Source organism: Corvus hawaiiensis, chromosome 3 (genome assembly GCF_020740725.1).
Source record: "Corvus hawaiiensis isolate bCorHaw1 chromosome 3, bCorHaw1.pri.cur, whole genome shotgun sequence".
NCBI classification, from domain to species: domain Eukaryota; kingdom Metazoa; phylum Chordata; class Aves; order Passeriformes; family Corvidae; genus Corvus; species Corvus hawaiiensis.
This window is the reverse complement of record NC_063215.1, coordinates 59,990,695-60,014,627: the sequence shown is the minus strand read 5'-3', so window position 1 is coordinate 60,014,627 and position 23,933 is coordinate 59,990,695. Positions and strand designations below refer to the sequence as shown.

Here is a 23,933-nt window from a genome sequence, read left to right as displayed (position 1 = left end):
TAGGATGAAGGAGCAAATCAGAAGGGTTAAAGTAAGAAAACTCATAGGTTGAAATAAAGAAAATTCAATAGGTAAAGAAAAGACTGCACACACATAAGCAAAGCAAAACAAGGAATTAATTCCTGCTTTCCATGGGCAGGCAGGTGTTCAGCCCAGGAAAGCAGGGTTCCATCATGTGCAATGGTTACTTGGGAAGACAAATGCCATCACTCTAAATATCGCCCCTTCCTCCTTCCTCCCACAGCTTGGTATGCTCAGCATGATGCTATATGGTCTGGAATACCCCTTGTGCCAGTCGTGGTCAGCTGTCCTGACTGTGTCCCCTCTCAACATCTTGTGTAAGCCCCAGCCTGCTTGCTGGTGGGGTGAGAGACAGAAAAGGCCTTGACTCTGTGCGAGCCCTGCTCAGCATAACAGAAACATTCCTGTGTTATCAACACTGTCTCCAGTACAAATCCAAAACACAGCCCTGTACCAGCTGATGTGAAGAAAGTTAACCTTATTCCAGCCCAAACCTCAATAATTTTGCAGACTAATCAAAATTTTTTATTAATCAAAGCACGTACAGCAAGGAAGTGCCATTAGACAATTTAGGGGTTCTAGGTACATCTCAGGTGCTTGAGACCTCATTCACTGACTGGCCTTGATGTCAGAACTTGCTTAATTCCTAGAAAGGTAACAGACAGTAGTGCAACCTCTAGGTAACTTGCACAACTTCCCCACCCCACTTTGTACTAATTAATGTTTCGTATTTCCACAGCTCTAATACTGTGGTGTGCTATTCTGGCATACGAACTACAACAAGCACTAAATGCATTGCTGCAGATACACAAATAAGAGCCCAGCCCCAGCCCTAGTCCATCCCTGTGTGCTCCTGTTTTCCTCACTGGCTGCAACGGCCATTTCTGTGCAGGCAGAGGAGCCAGCAGAAGCCATGAGGGACCAGAGTCAAGGCTTAAGGAGCTGGAGAGGGAGATGGCAAGGGACAAGCTGGGGTACAGTGGGGATACTGACACAGTGGAAAACATTCGCTGCTGTTGGGAACCCAGGTGCAGAGCCAAATTCTCCTGCACCAGACACCATACAAATACACAGGAAAAGTTGACTCTGTAGCACAGACCAATCTAAACCAGGGAAATGAGAGGCAAGGAGTAAGCAAATTAACTAGGTATAGGGAATTTCTAAGGTAGGAAACAGTTCTCAGCTTCCCTCTCATTTTCGGAAGGCATCCCAAGGAAAGGAGAAATTAGAAAGTAAGCATCCACAGAAAGGGATTAGGATTAGGTAAAATGACATTAACTGCTACTGTTTCTCTAAATCAGAATACACAATCAGACAGAAGGCCGTCACTTCAGCTGTTTTGCTAGAAAATACTTAGGCAAACAAATGCCTGTAGTTGTGTTTATGCATCTTAAAGTGCCCAGCTGGTCAAAGAAAAGGTAAGCAGACAATTTCACATTATCTCCATGAATGTTCTTCTCACATTCCGTATTAGGAACTACTGTCAACCCTCAAAATCTCGGGCAAACTACAGGGCAACCTCCCCCAAGTTCTGACCAGAAACACCAGTTAAGGACGACAGTGTTCTAGGGATCAGCTGTAGGGCACATCCAATAGTCCTGAGCCACAACCTGGAAACTATTAACCATATAATACAAGCTGGTTCCTCCTCCTCCCCCCCCCCCCAGCCACCAGTGTCTTAAGGAAACAACCTACATAGGGAAATCTCTATTTCACTACTGTAATCTAAACGGTGTTTTACAGAAAACACAGACATTTTAGTAATGATGAATAGAAATTATATACAAAAATGATGTATCAACAAAAAGCACCTCTTCTTATTGTTTCCTTTAGAAGTAATAATATATAATTAATTGTTTTGCTCAGAAGAAAGACAAGTAACTTTTTAGCCATTGCCACGTGCACACACATGGGTGGGCTATTCTCCAGGAATGACACAATTAAGCTACAACTCAGGTAACTCTGCCTCGAACATGTTAGAGTAGAAACAGGAGCCAAAGAACTAAATAAAGAGAAATTGTGCCCTGTAATAAGAGAATCAATGTAGATCACTATAATTATAACACAGTGACTTCATAGCATTTACTTAAGATTAGGTTTCTTTTCTTGTTTTTTATCTGCTAATGGACACATACTGCAACATCAACTGGGACTTCACACAGGTACGCAAAAAATTAACATGAGCTATGTATGCTTTCAAAGTTTAACTGGGCATCCATTTAACAGGTGATGTGCAAAATATGTTATCCCTATTCCAAAGAGCTTGTAACATACAGAATAAAATGCAAACAACTTCCACCAAACCATGTTTAAGCTTTGCTTCTACTTTAATCCAGTATTTATGCTTCTGGCATTCAAATAAGTAAGATCACAAGTTTTCAGCTACCAGACTCAGATCCATACTGATGCCATGATGATTTTTTGCCTTTTCTTTTATACCCCTTTTATATACCTGTTTATAACTTCTGTATTCTTAGTGCTTTTTGCCTACATTCTTGGCCTTGTTTGTCAAGCTAGGAGATAAACATCATAGAAGCTTCGTAGTTAGGGATCAGTGTGCCCCAGACCCCAAGGTCCTCTCCAGAACAGATTCTGTAAACTAAGATAGAACCATCCAGGGGAAGGCTCCTTGGGGAGGGGGGGGGCTCATTCAAGCCTCTCATTGAGGAATCTTTGATAGATATGCTAATTAGTAAGACCTATAATGTTATACCAGATCAATTGTGGGCGTGCATTGCGGGGTGCATTGAGGTGCATTTGATCTGGATGTGTGCACCTAAGGATCCTTAAAATAAATACAGAGGTAAAAATCCCTTTTTCCCTTCTAACTGTGTTTGATTCTTTATTTTAAGACCAGGAAAAGGCATCAATACGATTTATTCCAATTTGTCTTTTATTACACAGTATGTCTAATTTTACTCTTCCAAGCCCTAATTTCGTGGCAAGCAATTAAAGGGCTGGTCTTGTTAGAGCCCAGTGCACACATGGGCAGATGAGATGCATGGACCCAGAACCGCAGCCAGTGACTGGGCAGCCCAGCACATACTACAGCAGCTATGCAAAGAGAGGTGCCAGAAGGGTCTCCTCCTACATTCCCTGTGCAACTGTGCTTCCAAGAGTTTGTCCACACAACATGGGTAGGAAGGAAATTTGGACTGCAGGATCCAAAATCCAGAATATTGGAAGTCAAGAGGCTCCCATGACTAACTTGAAATCCAAACATACTACTAAATCACTGGCATAGACAGGTGCCCCTCCCTGGAGCTCTGAAATCCACCAAAAGAAAAGGAAGAGCTACTGGAATGTTTTTTCACAAGAGCAATCCTGGCAGAAAAGTCAAGTCTAGATACTGAAGAGAGTGAACTCCAGCAGGGCCTTGGGAGCCTCAGGCACACACTGGAATAGGGACAACAATGTCTTCTCAGGCCAGCTTTAGTGACTGTGCCAGTCCATCTGTACCACTTGTTTTTGCCACTTATTTTTGCTACGCTCTTAATAAACTATATGGAGAACCAAACAGTGGCACAGAAATGCATTCTGCTGGCTGCTTTCAGTACAGAAAATTTTATTATCCAAGTTTCAGTAAAAGAAAATAAACCCAGAATGTCAATAAATATTTGAAGTTATCTGGCCGCTAGAAGGATATTTATAATACTTATTACCATCCTTCTCTCATCTTTACTGTGATTGGCACTTCAAAAGTAACACAACAAACCATCCCAGAGCAGCCAGCCTGCAACTACAAAGGGTTGTCCCATAGAGCAGCTGCTCTGTTACGCATGGTATAAATAAATGCTAACCATTAAGGGATCAGTTGACAAGAGAAGAAATCTGTCATGAGAAACATGGATAAACACTATGAAATCATTATGTACATTCCAAACAAAGTAATCTCAATTTTACAGCACTGGATATAAGTTCCACTGAAGTCTGTGGTTATTGTAAATGGAGTGCTCTGAGTCTCCCATTTTGAGATTTTTACTGTCACTCCTGCATATAAAACACTGTCAATCACTAACAGTTTCAGGTGGAATTTATGGTGTCAGAGTAGCAGGACTGTGACGGAAAGCAACCCACCATGAAACCTCTTTAAAAACCAGCAAATTAAAACACACATCAATTCACATATGAAAAAAAGCACTGACATAAGTTGCCAGTTCAGTTCCACACAGGACTGACATTCGGCCATTTTTGATTTATGACCTTCTAAGCCTCTTCCCCAGTGCATGCAGACATCCATAAAAAGTTGGTACAAATCTACCCAGCATGTTGTTCTTCTCCCTTTTCACAGGCCCTTAGAAGCAACTCCTCAGACTTCCACGGCTTAACACAATTCCCACCTTCAGGCTCGTGGCCAGATCACAGAGGAGTGCAGCTGCACTGGCTACTTCTATTTGGCTCCTATCTCTGCAATGGCTACTTCCAGCCACTGCTTACCCACAGACACTAGGACTTACATATTAAATCAGCCAAATCAACTGTCAGTCACCCAGATCTCCTGCCCTCCCTCATCAACAGCCTTTTTGCCATTCCCCAAAGTGATCTGGATGACCTTCTTTGGTGAACAGTTTCGTCCCTAATTGCCAGATGGGTCCATGGTGCCTTCTCAGCTGTATTTGTGTTCTCTATAATCATATTATTTTTCCACCACCTATGTGCTGTAGGATCATTTCTAATTTTACTGTTGTCAAATTGCAGTGCTGTTGCTAAAGGTCTTTACACTTTTATGAAGAACTTTTTCTCCCTGAAGGGATTAGGATTATGTTTCCCAATTATTTTTGGTAATGTCTTTGGAAACTTAAAATGCTAACTTTTGGGTGCTACTTACTAGGATTATTTCAAGTGTAATGCAGGCTTCAGTTATCCTTATTTCTGATTTGCAATTCACACATTCATCGAAAAATGACATTATGTATAGCAGAAGAAACATTATTGCATCTACCTACAACTATCTACATCTGCCTCAGGGTATATTAGGATTCTTTTGGCTTAAAATCTATCATGCTAGAGGGCTCTAAACTCACAAGCGGTTCACTAGAGTACACTCAAAAGTGTGCAGGGCACATGTTCCTTGTTCCCCTCCTTTTTCCTTTTTTTTTTTTTTTTTACTGAAGCTATTAAAAGTAGCACCTCTTGCTATTCAGATGAAGCATTATTCAGATGAAGCATTAAAAATAATGAAGAGAGCTCAACAGCATAGGCAGTACTAGAGCAGGCCATTGCATCCCCAGGAGGGCCAAGTGTGTCCTGGGGAACATCAGGCACAGCATTGCCAGCTGGGCAAGGAAGGGGATTGTCCCACTCTGCTCTGTGCTGGGGCAGCCTCACCTCAAGTGCTGGGGGCAGGTCTGGGTGCCACAACATAAAAAAGGACATGAAGCCATTAGGGAGCATCCAAAGGAAGGAAACAAAGATGGTGAAGGGCCTTGAGGAGAAGCCATATGAGGAGCGGCTGAGGTCACTTGGTCTGTCTGGCCTGAAAGAGACCAAGGGACCAAGGGGAGACCTCACTGCAGTTACAACTTCCTCGTGAGTGGAAGAGGAGGGGCAGACACCAATCTCTTCTCTGTGGTGACCACTGACAGGGCCCAAAGGAATGGCCTGAAGTTATGTCAGGGAGGTTTAGGTTGGATATCAGGAAAAGGTTTTTCACCCAGAGGGTGGCTGGGCATTGGAACAGGCTCCCCAGGGAAGTGGTCACAGCACCAAGCCTGACAGAGTTCAAGAAGTGTTTGGACAGTGCTCTCAGGCACATGGTGTGACTCTTGGGGATGGTACTGTGCAGGGCCAGGAGCTGGACTTGGTGATCCTCAGGGGTTCCTTCCAGCTCAGCAGGTTCTGTGATCCTACATGAGAGCAATGACACAGTCCAAAAGGACATCAGCCAAAGCAGAGCACTATCTTGGAAAACGTTTAGATAAACCGGGGATCTCCACTCTTCGATACATGACTTACATTAGCCTGCAAGCCAGCAAGTATCCAAAGGGTGACAAAAACTCATCTTTAAGACTCAAAGAGGAGGAGTGGAGCATGAAGCAGTCTTCCAAGCTGCTTAAGTTTGCTGTTTCAAAAATAACTTTGTGAGAAGAATTTAGGGGAAAAATGTATCTTTGGGTAATGTGGTCAGGGTCCTGCTAACAAGCAATAGTGTTTGATGAAAGTTGGCAGATGTTTCAGCCATAGCATAGATTAGACTAGAAAAGAATACCACATAAAAGGCAGGAATTTTATTGCATAGAAATGTGAATATAAAGAAATGCAGGGAAAAAAATATATGCATGCATGTCCCAGAACCAAATTCCTATCAATCAAAAGAAACTCTCCTGACATTTATAATTGTCTTTCCAAACACTGCAACAAAACCACAGTACTTTCCAACAGATATGCAATGTGCAAACAGAGTGACTACACAGTCAGAATCAAAGCTACCTTGTCACTGGAGCTTAACACACACAATGTTATCCAAGTGGTGACTTAATACTCAGTTCTGGCTGTGACATTCTTGATCCTATGTGACCTCCAGTTTCTGCTATTGGATGTTACATTAAAATTATCACACACTCATACAGCCACATGAAAGAACAGGTTTTCTTTGCAGGGGAAAATAATTAAGATGGCTATAATAAAATAACATAGACTTAAATTCTATTTTTCTAATATTCCCTGAGACAAGGAAGTTGTCCCAATCCAAAGACAAAAGCAAAAAATTAGTTATCACTTTGACATGCTGTAGAAAATGAGACATTTTTATCTGGTAATTTTATCAAACTGGAGATTGATTGCACTGGTATCTTTCTGCATTCTTCAACTTTTCACCATATCAAAAATTGTTGTGAAATATTCCAGCTGTGTAATTTTGATAGTCAAATGGAAAAAAAAAAAAAACCCCACTGATTTTTCTCCAAGTGCATTTGCTGTTTCATTATTTCCTTTTTTCTTTCTCCTTCTCCCATTGAATGTTGCTCATCATTCAGTTTCCTGTCAAAATATCAATACTAGACTGCCCAAGCACAAAGTTAGGTTGCACTAATTCTACATTATTTAAGCTTTTGGAAGCAAGCTCACTAGGGTAGGTGTAAAACATTCCTCTCATAGCCCATCAAAGCTTCATTTAGTCCATGATGGCACTATGGCAAGACAGGGTGGCTGGGAGCCATCTTTTGAAAATGCATAAACAGCTGAAAGGACCCTCCTGTGATTATGAATGGCACAAACTGTAATACAGGTTAGAATGGCCACAGCAAAGCTGCTTTTTTCCACACAAAATGCTGGGCTGTGGGAATCATGGGAACATCCCTATAAAAGAAGTCCATAAAAAGGAAACTTCCCCATAAGAACAAGGTGGGACACAGCAGCAAATCTGTGACTTGGATGACCAACCTGCCTCCCAGTGTGCTCAGAACCAGCTCAACAATGCACTGCAGCTTGTTTGCAACACTTGGTAAAATTATGACTATAGCCATATCTCAAAGAGGAAGAAAACCACCAAAAAGATATAAATGCAGATAGAGTCGAATAGTTAACATAAACAAATGAACATTTGCTAGAATCCCTTTATGGATCTGACTCTGGCTTGAACTTTGAAAGTCAAGAAGAGTTGCTGAAGAGAAGCATGATCAGAACACTATGGAATTTGAAAGTTGGAGAAGGGCTGGCATCATAAGCCATACTTACCTCTAATGTCTGCATTAGTGTGGGCTTAATTGCATCTTTCATCAAAACTGCCAAAGCACCAGTTACTCCCTAAAAAACAAGAGTCCACATTTTAACTGACTTAGAAGTCAATTCTAAGGAGCAACATTTCCAAGTTACACTTAAGCTTATAGTTAAAACAACCCTTACAGTTCAAAGCAGTGTTAAAGTCATGCATATTATTTAGATATTACCTCAAGACTTCTAAAATCCTGTACTTACAGTGTGTCAAAATCAAAAATTATTTTGTTCTGAATACACTTAAAAGGCACCAGGTAATTTCATTGTCCTATTTCATGGAGAGGTCAGAAACAGAATTAAGTGATCAGCATGAGGTTGTTCAAGGTAACAAAAGATGACGTGCCAAAGGCCACTGAGACCTGAGATAGCAGGAAGGCAATAACTTGCTAAGAATGCCTAAAGAAATGACAGATGTATTTCTTTTATGACAGAATCAATAGCATAAATCTATAGCTAGCAACAACCAGAAAGGGTACTTTTCAAGACTTGTACAAATATATACATAAGAGATACAGGATGAAGCAGCCACAGAGTTTACCAGTGGCAGATAACGAATACATCAGAAGACTAAAAGTTAGAGGTGCCTTACTGTGATGATGAAAGCACAAAAGGAGCTGAGCAAATTGCAGCCTTTTGGTTGTAAAAAACCTTAGTCCGCTCTAAAATTTTGCTGAAGTATAAATTTTACACTGACTGACCTTAAAAAAAATAAAAATCATGACATCCCTCTACACCAAATTTCAATGCTCATTTTAGAAAAAAAAAAGGCTACAGAGTGTGCACATGACTATCAGACTACATGAAGAGTGCTATCTAGAAACCACCAACATATGTTCAAATTCATTCTTGAATTACTTTGATTTTGAGATGATGTGTTTCGTTTTGAAAAAACTAGATAATGGTTCAAAAAAACCACAGTAGTGTTATAAAGAGTGGCTCATAGACTTGCCAGAGAATGCAAAACAAAATGAATTTAATATATTTTTGTATTGAAAAGAAACATGAAAACCAAACAAAAATCCTAGCTGCTGTAAATTGTTTAAAATGAAGATTGAAAAACATGGGTACAATATCCAAGCAGCCTATAAAGAGATGAACAATAATATCCAAATGAAGAAAAGCAATAAAAACAGTGCCAGTATAATTTTCAACACAGCTTTTGTCAACTAACGCCAAATTTGAGCAATCAAAGTCAGCATGAAAATTTTGATGGCAACAGATAAGAGACATAAAAGTATGTGGTGATTAAGTACAGTATTTTATAAAATTAAATTTTCCCCTTTCTGAGCATCACATCTGAGCATGGACTTCAGAGGAAAATGATGCAGAATACTTGGCCTTAGATAAAACTGAATTGAAACCAAAATATTAAAACTGGTGTCTACTAATGCATAGCAAGCGTTTCCTTGGAGGACAGTGAGGGAGAGAGAGAAGGAAAAGATTTTCCTTTGCACTCTGCATCTCCCACTATTTACAAAACCCAATGGATCCACAAAGATATGAGAAAATGATACCAAAACAGCCTAGTTTTTCATCTTCTGAATTAGCAAAGGAATAGATTGCTGTTTCTTAAGATGTTAATTTTAGAAGCTAGGATTAAAACGCAAAGAAACGTAAGCGCTTCAGCTCTTTCAAAACAGGTGAAGCTCTACCGCTTCTACAGAAACAGCCTGGTGCTATATGTTGCCTATATACCCAAATACTCTCATTTCTGGAGGGAAAAAAAAAAGCCAAATGCAAAACTTTACATCAGGTCTTCGAAGTGGTCAACAGTAAGAATAACTACCTGAGCTGCCACACATCAGCCCTACTGGAAAGAAGACTTGAGGGAAGAAGTGGTGAAAAATAAAATCAGGACACTTCTCCCTCAGCTTCCTCCCCTGCCCCTTCTAAAAAACAATGGCTCAAATCCTGTCTCCTATGCTTTCTGATATCTTCACCAATCTGATAAAAACAGTGAAGTAAAAAAATACTTCCTCTGCATTTTAACTTTTTGGGAGATATTACTTATGCATTATTTGAGAAATACTAGACATGCATTCTGGACACAACAATTCATTTTATCTGAAGCTGAAAGCAAAACCAAACCTAAATACTCCAATAGGCATATCTTGTGTCTATCTGCCTCCCATGGTTCTTAACCAGGTTTGGTGTCAACAGCAGTCCTTAAAAGCTACACAAAAAATAAAGCTTTCATACCTATCTGACAGGACTGGGAGAATAAGGTTTTCATTTGTTTGTATCCTCAATCCTCCAAGTATCTAGTAAACAATTCCTACAGCTCACTCCAAGTCCTGGATCCAATTCTCAGAGCTATTTAAGGAATCAGGTTCCTATTTCCAATTCAGAAAATGTAGACAAACTTTTTATAAAAGAATTAAGGGCTTAGACACACACCAATTAAATGTGTGAGAGCCCGAAGATCACTAGCTTTCCACTAACTCACTGTCAGAAGAAAGAAGCAGGGCTCTGAATCAACTGTATACAGACATCCAACTTTTCTGGGTTCCTTCCTGGAACTGATCACAAGTATTCCTGAAAATAATGCTCCTTCCATCTATCCACCAGCCGTCAGGGCAGGTATGCTCCCCAGGACAGCACAGATCACAGAGCACAAAATAAATTATACTCGTGACACAGGAAAGGCAAACTTAGATGAAAATCCAAAATACTTTCAAAGCAACTTCCAGTGGAGCAGTCTCTGAAGTCTACCAAGAGTGGAAATGAAAGCCAGCATCAGATGACAAGGAAAGTGATTGAAAGTAACTGCTATGAAATGAATAAAGGCTACACAGACTGAAGGGCAGAGAAAAACCCCTTTCTTTATAAGAAAAATAATGAAATACTTGTAACTTCCCTTCAATTGAAACTATAGTCTCTAACAAAATAATAACACTTTCTGCAATTTCAGTCCTGTAAAAAACTAAACCTTAAACCATAATCTGAGAACTGCAACTTCTTTTGTTTGAAATGAACAATGTACACAATGGTTCTGATGAACCAGAGAACAAAATCTCGCTAGCTGACAATCATTTATGTAAGTAAATATGAAGCTATTTATTTTTTTTTTGGTCCTGGAATTACTGAAATCTAACAGTATGGCGCAGAAAGTAAGATGAGAAGAAGCCTGATTTTAAAAAAAATAGTGACATATTTATTTAATATTTTTCATATCTGCTGAAATACTGATCTAGGGCATATATACCGATTTAGCTTCACATAAAAATATGGTATGTGTCCATCAGAATTCTACCTCACTATAAAAGCCAAAAAGCAATTAAGTCTTCAAAATACTGTACAATGAGCACCACATTTTGGCAAAGAGTTCAACATATTCCATTACAGAGGATAGACATTTAATCCATTACTCTTGTGGAAAGAGTCTTCTCAATTCATGAAATATTCAATTTATCTTTTTTCTATTACTTCTAGCCTGTCTCTGCATATGGTTTATATCTGCCAATGTGTATTTTAGGTTTTACTATTGTATTATTATAAATATATTGCATATAAAGTCAAAATTAAGAGCAATTGTATTTTTGTGAAATATTTTGTGTGTACATCTGGAAACAAATCACAGAGAAAGGTTTAGTGGTTTTGGTTCACATAGATTTCAAAGAACTAAAGATTACTGTCTAAACATTTAAACTTGCATAAATTCAATTTGTGTAGGATATAAACATGAACCCCAGAAATTTTTTCAATGATAGGTAGAATTGACCCATTATTCAGGTTGTGTGGTATTTCTCATGATAAAGTTGCCTTTAAAGTTTTTTAGAACTATATGCAATTGCAGTTCTTTTGGCTAAAATGTTCCATGTCAATGGACTATGACAGATTCAAGCTTTTAAACTGGATTTTGTTTTACAAAAATAAAAGTCAAAATTATTGAACCTGGATTGAGAGCATTCTAAAATCTTGTACAGTGTTTTTCCTTTGTTCAGCTGTCTTGAGATCCTTCCTTTCTGAACTACAGAGCTTTACCTCTTCCCTGACCCTGACTTGAAAGGAGGATGAAAATTCAGGAGGAGAATGGCTTCACATCGAACCTCTTGACGTGTGAGAAAATTTTCTCAAGATCTAATTCTTGGATTGTATCAACACAGGCAGCACAAGCTGCAGGGGAAGAGTAGAGACTGCATTTAAACTCTAGAAACAGTAGGTTTAGTTGCAGGCTGTTCAAACAGACTGACCACCTGTGGGAAGAAACCAGCCACAGAAATGAAATGCTACATGATAGAACAGAAATTTATCTTCTTTGTCCACATGAATTATGACTTGTTATTGTCTTTGGTTATACTTCTCCTGCTGTTGTTTCCAGAGGATTCAACTTTATACAGTACATTTTCACCAGTGCAGTATGGTTATTCATAAGCTCTCTCTCCTTCTACAAAGTAAGCAGCACTTAATTTGATACCCCACTAATTTCTTTTGACATTTTTAAAATCCCAACACCACAGCATCTGATTTCTTCACTGGTATTAGTAAGTCTTCAGAAATGAACAATTGCTCCCATTCTTCAGAAGAGAAACCTGTACACTGAATCTGTTCTGAATCAAAGATATTCACCAATTTTGGATGCTCAACCTGAGACAACAGAAAATAATTTCTCCTGGTTCAAAGTTCTTGATGGTGTTTCACTCTTTCCATAAATTTCAGTTGTTTAGCTCCTTAGTATTAAACCAGCTGAGGAATGCATAACTCCTTATGTGCTGTAAGAATCAGTTTGTGTGGACAGAGCACCACATGTAAGTTTTGCAAAACCATAGGAATAGAACGCTCCAAAGAGATGCTTTACATCCTTAACCACAAAATCATATTCTGCTTACTCCCATAGTTCCCATACTCATTTTTAACACACTGCACAACAAAAGAGGTAAGAGTTTCTGCACCTCCCAGTCATGACATGCACACAAGTCTTTCCTGTGCATGGTATGGAGAAACTCCAGAAGAAAAAGAATGCAGCAGCATAGCTGCAGATACTCATAACACATGTCCTTCAGACTGTGATGATTTTTTCTTTCTGGGCGGTTTTTCTTTTGTATAATACAAAACACTGCTTTAAAGAACAACTAGAAACATATGTTCAGTACAAGCAACACTATCAAATGATTGAGACACTAAGCATAGGAAGTTTGTTTTTAAAAAGGACAAAGAAAACTGAATTAGTAACAGACATTTTGCTGAGCACAACTTTCATTTTAGGAACACAGTGTCAAAGTTCTAAAATTCTTTTGCCCCTATGGAAAAGCCATTTCCTTCATTCATCAAGCTGATTAGCATTAAGTGGTTAGCAGGTCAAATATTTTGCAATGTTAATAAATTAAAGTACCTTCATACAAAAGTAGTGTCAAAATTAAAATCATGTATTTCAAATGCAGTTTTAATTCTAACACTAAATAATTTTAAAGATTTTGCATATGCCTTATAATGTAACTTATTCCACATTCCCCTCCATTTGGCCAAGACAAAGTTATACAATTGAAAAGCAAAAGCACAACTTCAACAGCTGGAATACTGAATGCAGTTTTTCATGTCTCTTGCATAATTGGGAGTAGATGACTTACTTTGAATTGTAATGATGACTGTATTAAGAAATTTTTAACCTTATCTTAATTTCATTCTTAAATCCAGGCACACTAGATATGTTTTCTTTTCTTTATTAAACTGGAATCCACTAAGCCTATGAAGGTGTCCCTGACTTGCAGATTTGCTATCTTTGCTGACAAGGCAGGACACTCATTGCTTTACTCATTCAATACTCAGTAAGTTTGAGCAGATGTTCACAGAACAGGGAGAAACAGGAGAAAACATACAGAGCCTCTGTGATACAGGCAGCCATCACCAGTGGGCTGGCATTAGACTACTCCTGGCATGCAGCTGATTACAAATGTCAACTGGTAGCTTCTGGCTGCACCAGAACCTGCCATACACAACCACATGTGACCTTCCAACCAGTATTCAACGACTCACAGCCTGGATACAAGGGATAGAATGGGATTTAAAGAAAAAACACACTAATTTTTTTTCAGAAGCTAAAGTAGGGAATAAGAAAACAGCAACTAGTTAAGGTAAAGAAAAAAAAAAAAAAAGACAGATAACCCTGTCCCAAGCACTATCAGCAACCTTTGAATTAAGAACAGCTTGTTTCCATTCTGACTCAGTGGAAGAGGCATTCATGTGGTAACTATCATAGTAACATCTGAGCAGACTCAGTACAGTAGCAAACATTACCAGCTCTCTCAAATAAGAGTCCGCACTTTGACTCCCTCCAGCACCGAATTTGTTTGCCTTAAGAACTGCAGAAAATGATCCAAGTAGGTTATGGAGACCAGAGGCTTCCTGAACCAGATGTTACCAGAGTTGAAGAAATGAGTTCTACATCTTGTTCTCATTCTCAAGCAGGTTTCGGCCCAGAAGATGATCTTTCTTTGATATCTGACTGTGCTGTTCAAAGCAAAATCCTTGGCATGCACCTGCCTTTCTAATGCTTCAAGAGGCAAAACAGACATGTCTGAGGTTATTCACAGGTCTCTACAGCACTGAACATACCAAATCCTCTGCTGTTACTGGTTCTCCTTTCTTGTCATTAGCCACCACCATTTTCCCCAGTCTTTCTTTCATATCTTGAAGGCTGGTGGTAAGTGCCAGGATGGCCATAATTTCACTCGCAACAGCAATATCAAACTGAGCCTGTAAAGTAGAAATGAGAATCATGAACCAAATCAAAGTCAGCTGAAATACTCATAGGTGATTATCAGGAATAAACACAGAAAAGATAAATTTCACACTGGAATTCAAACAAGTTCTAAATGGTAACCTACAGCTTTTGAGATTACGCAAAACTAGAGTAACTTGTACGTACAGATTGGGCAATGAGCTGCTGGAAAGCAGAGCTGTGGAGAGGGACCTGGGGCTCCTGGTCAATGGCAAGTTGAACATGAGCCAGCAGTGCCCTGGCAGCCAGGAGGGCCAAGCGTGTCCTGGGGAACATCAGGCACAGCATTCACAGGTGGGCAAGGGAGGGGATTGTCCCACTCTGCTCTGCACTGGGACAGCCTCGCCTCGAGTGCTGGGGGCAGTTTTGGGGCCATGATACAAGAAAGACATAAAAATAGTGGAAAGCATCCAAAGGAGGGCTATAAAAATGGGGATGGACCTTGAGGGGACACCATATGAGGAGTAGCTGAGGTCACTTGGTCTGTTTGGCCTGGAGGAGACTGAGAGGAGACCTCATTGCAGTCTACACTTCCTTGTGAGGGGAAGAGGAGGGGCATAAAATGATCTCTTCTCTGTGGTGAGAAGGGCCCAAGGGAATGGCCTGAAGTTCTGCCAGGGGAAGTTTAGGTTGGAAAAAGGTTTTTCACCCAGAGGGTGGCTGGACACTGGAACAGGCTCCCCAGGGAAGTGGTCACAGCACCAAGCCTGACAGAGTTCAAGAAGTGTTTGGACAATGCTCTCAGGCACATGGTGTGACTCGGGGGATGGTGCTGTGCAGGGCCAAGAGACAGACTTTGATGCATCCCTTTCAACTCAGGATATTGTATGATTCTGTGAACTTCAAACACCTTATATTCCCTCATTAATATTCTCCATTACACTACAGTTATTTGAGGACCAGCATTGCAGACTGCTTGGCCCCCCTTAGCTCACATTATCCTTAGAGATGCTCCCTGAAGGACCAAGAATTTTTTTTCTGTGGCAGAAACAGAAAATCACCAGATGTTTTTTGAGTTTTACTGGCCTGAGCAAAAGAACACAGCATTGTGGAGGGTTTTTTTTTTTAATTTTTTTTTTCTGTAATGATCTCCAACAGCTTTTTATTCTGGTTTCAAAAACATTCTTGCTACATTTGATCATTCTTTTTCTACTTAAGCTCAAAATTTAGAGTCTATGCTGTTAGGTCTTGTGCTTGACCTCTGAAAACGTAAAATATATCTCTGCCCCTTTTTTTTCCCTAAATGAACAAATATGTAAGTCAAAAAGCACCAAGAACTATATGTGGCATCAGTTCTATCATTCTTTTAGAAACAGCGTTTCAGCACAATGTAAGTAATAGTTTTTACTTCTCTTTAAGAGCTTGCTGTATGGATTAGTAGTATTTGTACTAATTCACTATTAGTAAAACTCAGGCCACATGCTGTCAGAACATAAACAGAGAAGAAAAGAAAAGCCCCTAATGTATTATGTGATAGGAATGCAATGTTGGCAGTGATCAAGAACTGCAATTTCTTTAGTAATCTCTCCATCTCCAGCAATTAATGTCTACATAAAGTTTAGTAACTACATCCTACTGCTATCCATGTAAGAAAAAAGCCCCAGGACTGTTTCTATCAGACCTCTAGCAGATGTATCCCATACTAATACCAGAGGAATCTGTTGAAATTGAGAGCTTTGTCTGTTTTTAAGAAGCATCTACATAGAACATACACCCCACCACTCTTGTGCATTTGCCTAGTACTTTTAAGAGCTTCTGCCCTTTTTTAACCCATGTTCCTGCTTTTAGATTTTGACAGCTACAGTCCAGAGCAGCCTTATTCAGGCTGACCTCTATGTACCCACATGTTTAGTCAAAACTTCTGAAGACACCTGAGCACTTTTCTGCTTTGGGTACAGGCAGGGAGTCATACATACCACCAAAAAGAAAAATTATTCTGTAACTGAGATTTTTGGCATAGGGATTCAAGTGAAATGCTGAAATTACAAAACAGATTTTCTGTATCCTTTGGAAGCAGTTCTATATGCAATGAACTTTGTTAGTGTTGTGATGACATGGATACCACTATCTTCTCTGAATTTGAGAATGTCCTCAGTAAGTCACTGCAGCATATGTAAGATGAGAAATAAGCCTGCGAAATCCATGTCCAATCCATATGGTGAAATACTTCTAATCTATCAGAATGCTTATCAGAAGACCCACAAAAGACATTTTCATTATCATTGCTTCTATACAAACCCAAAAGAACAGGAAAAATAATCCCAGGTAGATGCTCAAAGAGTGATATAAAATTTAATTGAAAAAACAGGCACAAAAGATTGTAGTAGCAGGTGCTATTTTAACTCTAATAACCTTTATACACCTATGAAGTGCTGACAGAAGTCTTAGCTGCAAAGTCAGTTTTCTATTGATGAAAGGATCCACCCACATGGATTCAATTGCAGGATCAAGAGCATCAGTCATGTAATACTCTTTAGAAACCACAGCATCCCTGTTCATTAAAATGCAGACTTTTGTGCCTGCTGTGCTCTGACATTTTACACAGGTGTCATTGATTTTAAGAGTGCTAGAACATCACTCCAAATATTTATAAAATGCATCTGTTAACTATGAAGTCCTGTTTTCTCTGGATCTCTGTCTAGGCTCTGAAATGAGTTTTCCTAACTGCTAACTCTATTTCTTGAGTCACTAAGTTCATGTTAAAATGTGAATGGATATGCATCAGTCCAACATCTCAATATTGAAAGCATTAATTTTAACTGGAAAAGTACAGAAGCAACATTTGATAGCCATATTGTCAACTGCTACTCTATAATAAAATAACCCACATTTAACTCAGCAGTACAATTACAGTGGTAAAATATTACACAGCAAGGCTGGCAGAACCCGGCTTAAAACCAATAATCACATTGAGTTGCTGAAAAAAATCTAAACATATGAAAAGGTCTCAAGTGTTGAAGGAACTCATACTAAGTATAATATTTTGTGGTCCTAGCCCATTATCAAAAATGACTATTAGCTAATACTGAATTTCCTGTAAGCTACAGACAGAAAAATTTCTATTTTGTGTGTTCAAAACCAAAACAAGTGAGCATTTCTAGTGGAAGGCATCCCTGTTTAGGGCAGAGGGGTTGGAACTAGATGATCTTTAAGATCCCTTCCAACTCAAACTGCTCTAGGATTTTATGATTTCTCTTTGAAGTTCTTCTCTCCAATCTGACTTAGCTTTACCTGCTGCAAAAAACATAGCACTATGTCTTGGTCTCTTTATTTAGGCATAAGGCCTAGAAGAGGTCTGAAACCATAAATAAAAATTCAAGATAGGATTCCCAAAATGTGTGAGAACCTTCTCTCTACCACAAGAACTGTTAACATCAAAATATAAAAACAGTCAGAACTTCATGATCCAGAATGTTATATTACAAGACCTTCATCAAATTAGGAGCAACACCACATCATCACAACGAGTTTGTTCCTCCTGATACTGCTGTTCCACTCTGCATTGCTTCAGAAATTGATTTACCTACGTTACACCAGGAACACTTGTTCGGGTGGTGTTGGAGAAGTCTGGCTTTCAATTTATCAGCCAGTTCTTTAATAAACTTCCAGAATCTTTCATATAGTAATGCAGGTTAGCTTTTTACACCACTGAAAAGAATGCACATACTTATTTGCTGAACTATCCCTTCAAGTCCACACAAAAAAAGCAAGTACATGCTCAGAGGTCTTATATTTCAGATTCTCAAATTTGAGATGCATTACAGGGAAATGAGAACTCTGAATAAAAAGCTTATTTAAAAAAAAAATTAAAATTAAATTTAAATGTAATTTGAATTACATGTATCCTACATAAATTGTTACAAAGATTTAAAAAAAAAATAAAAAGTCATACAAATTAACTTTATGAGGGCATAAAGGCACCCTGTCATAGGACAGTGTTAAACCTCTGATACATGCAATTTTTTAAGTGCTTTCAACACATTGTGGAATATGCATTGGTTTCTGTTTCTGAAACTTGAGATTCAGTTACTCATTAACACAATCAATTTCACTGCAAGATTACTATACAACAGCAACAGACTTCAATATTGCAAGTACACTGAAAGAACTGCAGAAATTCTCCCAGCCTCTCCAAAGCAAAGTCTGTCCAGAATATGATCTGTTAACTGCCTTTACATACCTGACGGACAAATCCTTTCTCTGTATTTGCCTGCCCAACTGTTACTTTGCGCAGGAATCTGTCATTTGTATCCACCACTGAAATAAGGGAATAGCAAAAGCAAAACATGTTAACAAGGTCTTGGGAAGATGGGTTTTTTGCAGACATACCTGTTTTTACACATGTAAGATTCAACTGCTCCAACAGTGTAACCAGATAACCACACTTCTCTCTGTTAGCACTGGCACGGACTTGGTTGCTCCATTCTAGTTGATACCATTTGATGACAGGTCAAAACAACTCAAATACAGTTTATTTGAACAGCATTTGAAGCTAACAGATTCTTAATACTCTAACGTACAACTTAGTATTTTACCTCCATGAGAAAGATCAGTCTTAGTAGATACAAAGCACCAGATCTACTTCAAATCATCTGCTTCATCACAGACTTGTTCAGAATTGATTTTAAGACTGCATGATGTTGGTTAGACTTGGTCAGTTCCTCTTTTAAAGGATGATTATGTTGTCAGGTTGCTTCTTCCAGACAAGTATCTTCCACACACATCACCGTAACTAACTCCACATTCAGCTGCACAGCATTTAAAGGAAGGTTGGTTCGGTTTTTTTCTTTCAACTGTCAAGATAAACCACCTGCTATTCAACACAACTTCAATCTCAGACAATCGTATTTCTAACCTGGAAACACTTTTGGTGTTGCAAGGGCACCAAACCAATGTGTGGAACTGCAGACTTCTAACAAACATCACAAGCCAAGTTCTCCAGTTCTGCACTTTCAACACTCAACTTCAAACATGCCGTTGTAGTAGCCAAAAGGAAGGACTGAGAATAATCAAAGAGCTCTCTCATCTGCTGAGAACTGATCAGGATGCTTCCTGGGAAGAAACATTAGGAGGACATCCTGCATGACATCATCAGCTCTAAAGTGAAGACATGGATTTGACAGATGGACCACTCGGTGAAAGTAACCGGCTGGACAGCTGCACTCAGAGTTGCAGTCAATGGCTCAGTGTCCAAGTGTGTTCCAGTGATGAGTGGTGTTTCTTGAGGCCTGGTATTGGGACTGGTCTGTTTAACATCTTTGTAAGAAACATGGACAGTGGGACTCAGTGCATCGTCAGCAAGTTTGCTGATGATGCCAAGTTGTGCACAGTGGTCAACATACTAGGTGGAAAGAAGGGATGCCATCCAGAAGAACCTGGACAGGCTTGAGAGGTGGGCCCACTCAAGTATCATGAAATTCAACAAGGCCAAGTGCAAGGTCCTGGTTTGGGGCAATCCCAAGCACAAGTACAGGCTGGGCAGAGAATGAATCAAAAGCAGCCCTGGGAAGAAGGACATGGGGCTCTTGGTTAATAAGAAGCTCAGTATGACTCGGCAATGTGCACTGGCACCCCAGAAGGTCAACTGTGTCCTGGGCTGCATCAAAAGCAGCATGGCCAGCAGGCTGAGGGAAGTGATTCTCACCCTCTACTCACTCTTGTGAAACCTCATCTGGAGTGCTGCATCCAGCTCTGAGGGCCCCAACATAGGTTGTGAACTTGCTGTCCGGAGGAGGGCCATGAGGATGATCAGAGGGCTGGAGCACCTCTGTTACAAAGACAGGCTGAGAGAGTTGGGGCTGCTCAGCCTGGAGAAGAGAAGGCTCCAGGGAGACCTTTTATAGCACCTTCCAGTACCTAAAGGGTCCAGAGAGGGACTTTTTACAAGGGCATGCAGTGATAGGACAAGGGGGCACATCAACCCCTACAGAAAGCAAAAATAGACTCTCTCTTTCTTATAGGCTCTGCAATCCTAGAAATGCTTAACTTTGCACCAACCCTAAAATAAAGGGTGCAAGGTACTCTTGATAAGTTCAGCCTGTAGCTTGGCAGTGAACTCAATCTTCTGGTAGATTTGAGTCCTGTTCATTTATAAGTGGAGAATCCAGGGACCTCTAGAGAAGTTGTCTGTACTCAAGGTTAGTGAAATCAGCTCCTTCCACTTCTCCTGCTGCTTTTGGAGATTAACAAAACTGTCTGCACAGAAAAGGATGACATAATTACCCAAGAACAAGAGGGAGTTTGAATCTTAATCTTACACAACTCCAGTTCAGGCTTGTGAGTGAGCTGGGACAAAACCAAGATTTAAGTCACTTCCTCCCTTCCTGGGCATTTCTCTTGGCGCTGTTATAAATACCACACATACCTTCTTCCCTCTACTTGGTCTTTAGGCCCCTAATTTCTTCAGGAATTCCATTTAAGGGATGTTGCAACACAGATTTGGCTAACTCTTTTTGGTTTCTATATATACACAGTCATACTCTAAAATTCTACACTCCTGGCAGAAATGGCAGGACAGAGCCTGGTACATGGAAGCTGTAGCCTTGCACCAAGCTGTGGTACCATATGGCACTGTGAAGCCATATGGCAAGCTGATCCCGCCAGCACAAACTTCTCCCTTCTCTTCCTGGGAAGCTCAGTCTCACAACACAGCTTAAGCAGACCTAAATGTCTTTCCAGTCTACTTCTGGCACCTGAGGGCAGGAACCAGCATTCCCACCAGTGTGGACAGTGAGCTGCTTTTTTATCTGGTCCTTCCTTACGAAATCATGTAACCTAAACACCCTAACCATGAAATTGTAACTGCCCCGGCAACTCCTGGTCACTGAGATATACTTACCTTCTCACTGTGGTCACTCATTCTCCAAGAAGATTCCAATAGCTGCACTAAGTAGTAATAAAATAAGGAATAACTGGTTTTGCCATAAAACCAATTTTTCCTTCTCCAAATCATCCCTCTTCCTTCACCCAAAGTAAACCTTTGACTAAGGTTTAGGTTCAAATAAGTGTTAGGTTTAATGTATCCGCTTCCTTATCCTCTAGAGATGTAAACAGAATCTGAATACCAGCGGAAGACTAAGAAGAGGGAAGCTTTCCCACTTTTCAGTATATTGTACGTTTTCAAGTTAGTTTAAGCTGACAATGAACTGAAAGTTTGTGGTACTTCTATGGAAACAGGTCCTGACTAAAATTAATTTTCAGAAAATCTGAGAGCTTAACTCTTCTTCCCTACAAATTCCCTGGTATGTAACAAGCTTCCTAGACATATGGACTGCAGAAACAGTCCTAAATAAAACATTCTCCAAGTTATCTAAACCATTCCTAAACTCAGGCTTTTTTCTGAAATGTTTAAGGTACGTACATCATATAGAGCTGTGTGGAATAGAAATTTCACTAACATTGTTTGAGATTAATTAAATAACTCCCTTGAGGTTAACAGCTGTTGAGCAATGTTGCCTCCTCCCAAACCCATGCTGATAAAAAAGAGGAGTCATATTACACTAAACATTTATATTACTTCTTCATCCTAATACAGGTCTCTTCCAGACACACTGTGTGACTAATAAAAAACATCTTCTGCCACATCCACAGAATTATCTTGAGAAAAATACCCCAAGTCTGAGATTACATGCACACAAAGGGCACAGTAAAGCATGGCCAAGACCCCTCCCTTCTCAATAGATTCACCCTTTTTTCTAAGCATCACAATACATTCCATGTAACAGTGATAACTTTAGTATTTGAGAACTAAGAAAGAAAATAAAATCCAGTGGTATTTAGTCCAAAACTTTATGCAGAGTTTACTTCCCTAAAGAAGAAAAAGATAGGTCTAGAAATTGAGGTGAACACTGAAATCTGACCCAGCACTAGAACTGGAAAAAGCAAAGGGGAGTTGTCTAAGGGTATCAGAGTGGATATCAGTTTGCTTGGCAACAGTACCACATCTTTCACCTCTTTTTCCAAATGAAGCAAACAACTCAAGAGACTTCAAAAATCAGAAAAACACATAATCCCTTAAGCCTATTAAGTCTCTTGAGCTACCCAGGCTGCTGAGCTTGGGAGGATGAGGGACCAAAATCAAGAAGAATAAATACAAATAATCTAGAGCCATAACAGACACAGTTAAGAAAAGAATGGCTAAGATTTGCAAAATGCACAGAAAATACACTTTCATATGTCTGAAGAGGTATTACCTAATGTGAGAGAGACCAGGGACATATTTAAACTGTCAAAGAAACCTATCTTTCAGAATTTTAGCAAAGTCTCGAGTTATTGCAGATACTTGACCAAGTTTAGAGCAACAGGCTGCACCTGCATTTGTTATGCACCCACACTTCCCACTTGCAAATTGGTTATTCTTACAGTCCAAGCAGAAACAGCTCTGATTCAGGTAAAATTAAGCAAATTAGGAAATAAAATATGATGAAATCCAAGGTGAAGTGAGCCTTTCTGACTACATACCTCTTTGCCATGTTATGGTTGATGGGTCAATGTCAAGGCGCACAAATTTGCTGATCTCCTCTTCTGTTAAAGTCTCAGGATCAGTCTTGTTTATTCCCAGCCTCTAAGCACAAACAAGTTCAAGAAGTGCAATGAAATGGCTTGTTTGTTTCAAATGGTGTAGCTGCTCTGGCCTATCAACCCCACACTTACAAATGTAAGTGAGGAGTTTCAATCTTAGTAATCCTGTTTTGAGAAAAATGTAACCTGATCCCATAATGATTCCTTTACAATTGACATCTTGTTAGATATAAGGAATCATTACACTGAGAATAATTCACAGCAAAATAATTCAAATATATTGGAAATTATGATTCATGTTATAAATGCTATAAATGTTATAAAGCCAAACTTCTCTTTACTCAGTTGCAGCTCATGTGAAGAGAGAAATCCATTTCAAATATAGACATAGTTGGTATGTCATGAATAAAGCAAACACTCCCCCTCTTTCCCTAACCTGTTATCTGTAACTGTAAACAAGAACAAAATGAAAATATTCCAGAATTCCAGTGGAACAATCTCCGAGCCTGACTCTGCCTTAGAGTCAAGCAGGCATCATCCCCATTGTAGTTTACTGACATTCAACTGAGTAGTGCAAAAGCTTAAAATGTTGTGAGAACTCTTTTTCCCCCTGCCAAAACAGAAGCTGGCACTACCTCTTATCCTTCTTTCTACCCCCCAATCCTGTTGCCATCTGATGACTGAAACATGACCAGTCAGGACTCATAAGCCAACAACAAATATGAAACTGGCCACAGAAGAGCTGGAGCTGTTCTCAAGGGTCATATTTAAGGGGTTCATATTATCTTTCTCCTACACTAATGGACTGTGTTCCTCTCTAGGTTTTTATCAGAGTGGCAATCTCAAATCCAGACATGTAATTCATATATGAATTGCACAGGAAGCTCTTCTGGAAGCATTCAGCAAGCAAGATGGGATGCAAAAATATACTGAACATACAAATGTACCCCTTGAAGGAAGA

General features: G+C 39.5%; 1 protein-coding gene across 2 annotated transcripts in view; it reads right to left on the bottom strand.

Moving 5' to 3' along the window:
* The window catches only part of MTHFD1L (methylenetetrahydrofolate dehydrogenase (NADP+ dependent) 1 like), a 148,801-nt gene that overhangs the window by 85,944 nt on the left and 38,924 nt on the right, over window positions 1–23,933 (bottom strand). For both annotated transcript variants that reach the window (XM_048298471.1, XM_048298472.1), the window contains 4 exons: window positions 22,913–23,015; window positions 18,633–18,709; window positions 14,287–14,427; window positions 7,696–7,764 (listed from right to left, as the gene is read on the bottom strand). In XM_048298471.1, the coding sequence (XP_048154428.1) occupies window positions 7,696–7,764; window positions 14,287–14,427; window positions 18,633–18,709; window positions 22,913–23,015 (390 nt within the window). The remainder of the gene's footprint in view (window positions 1–7,695; window positions 7,765–14,286; window positions 14,428–18,632; window positions 18,710–22,912; window positions 23,016–23,933) is intronic.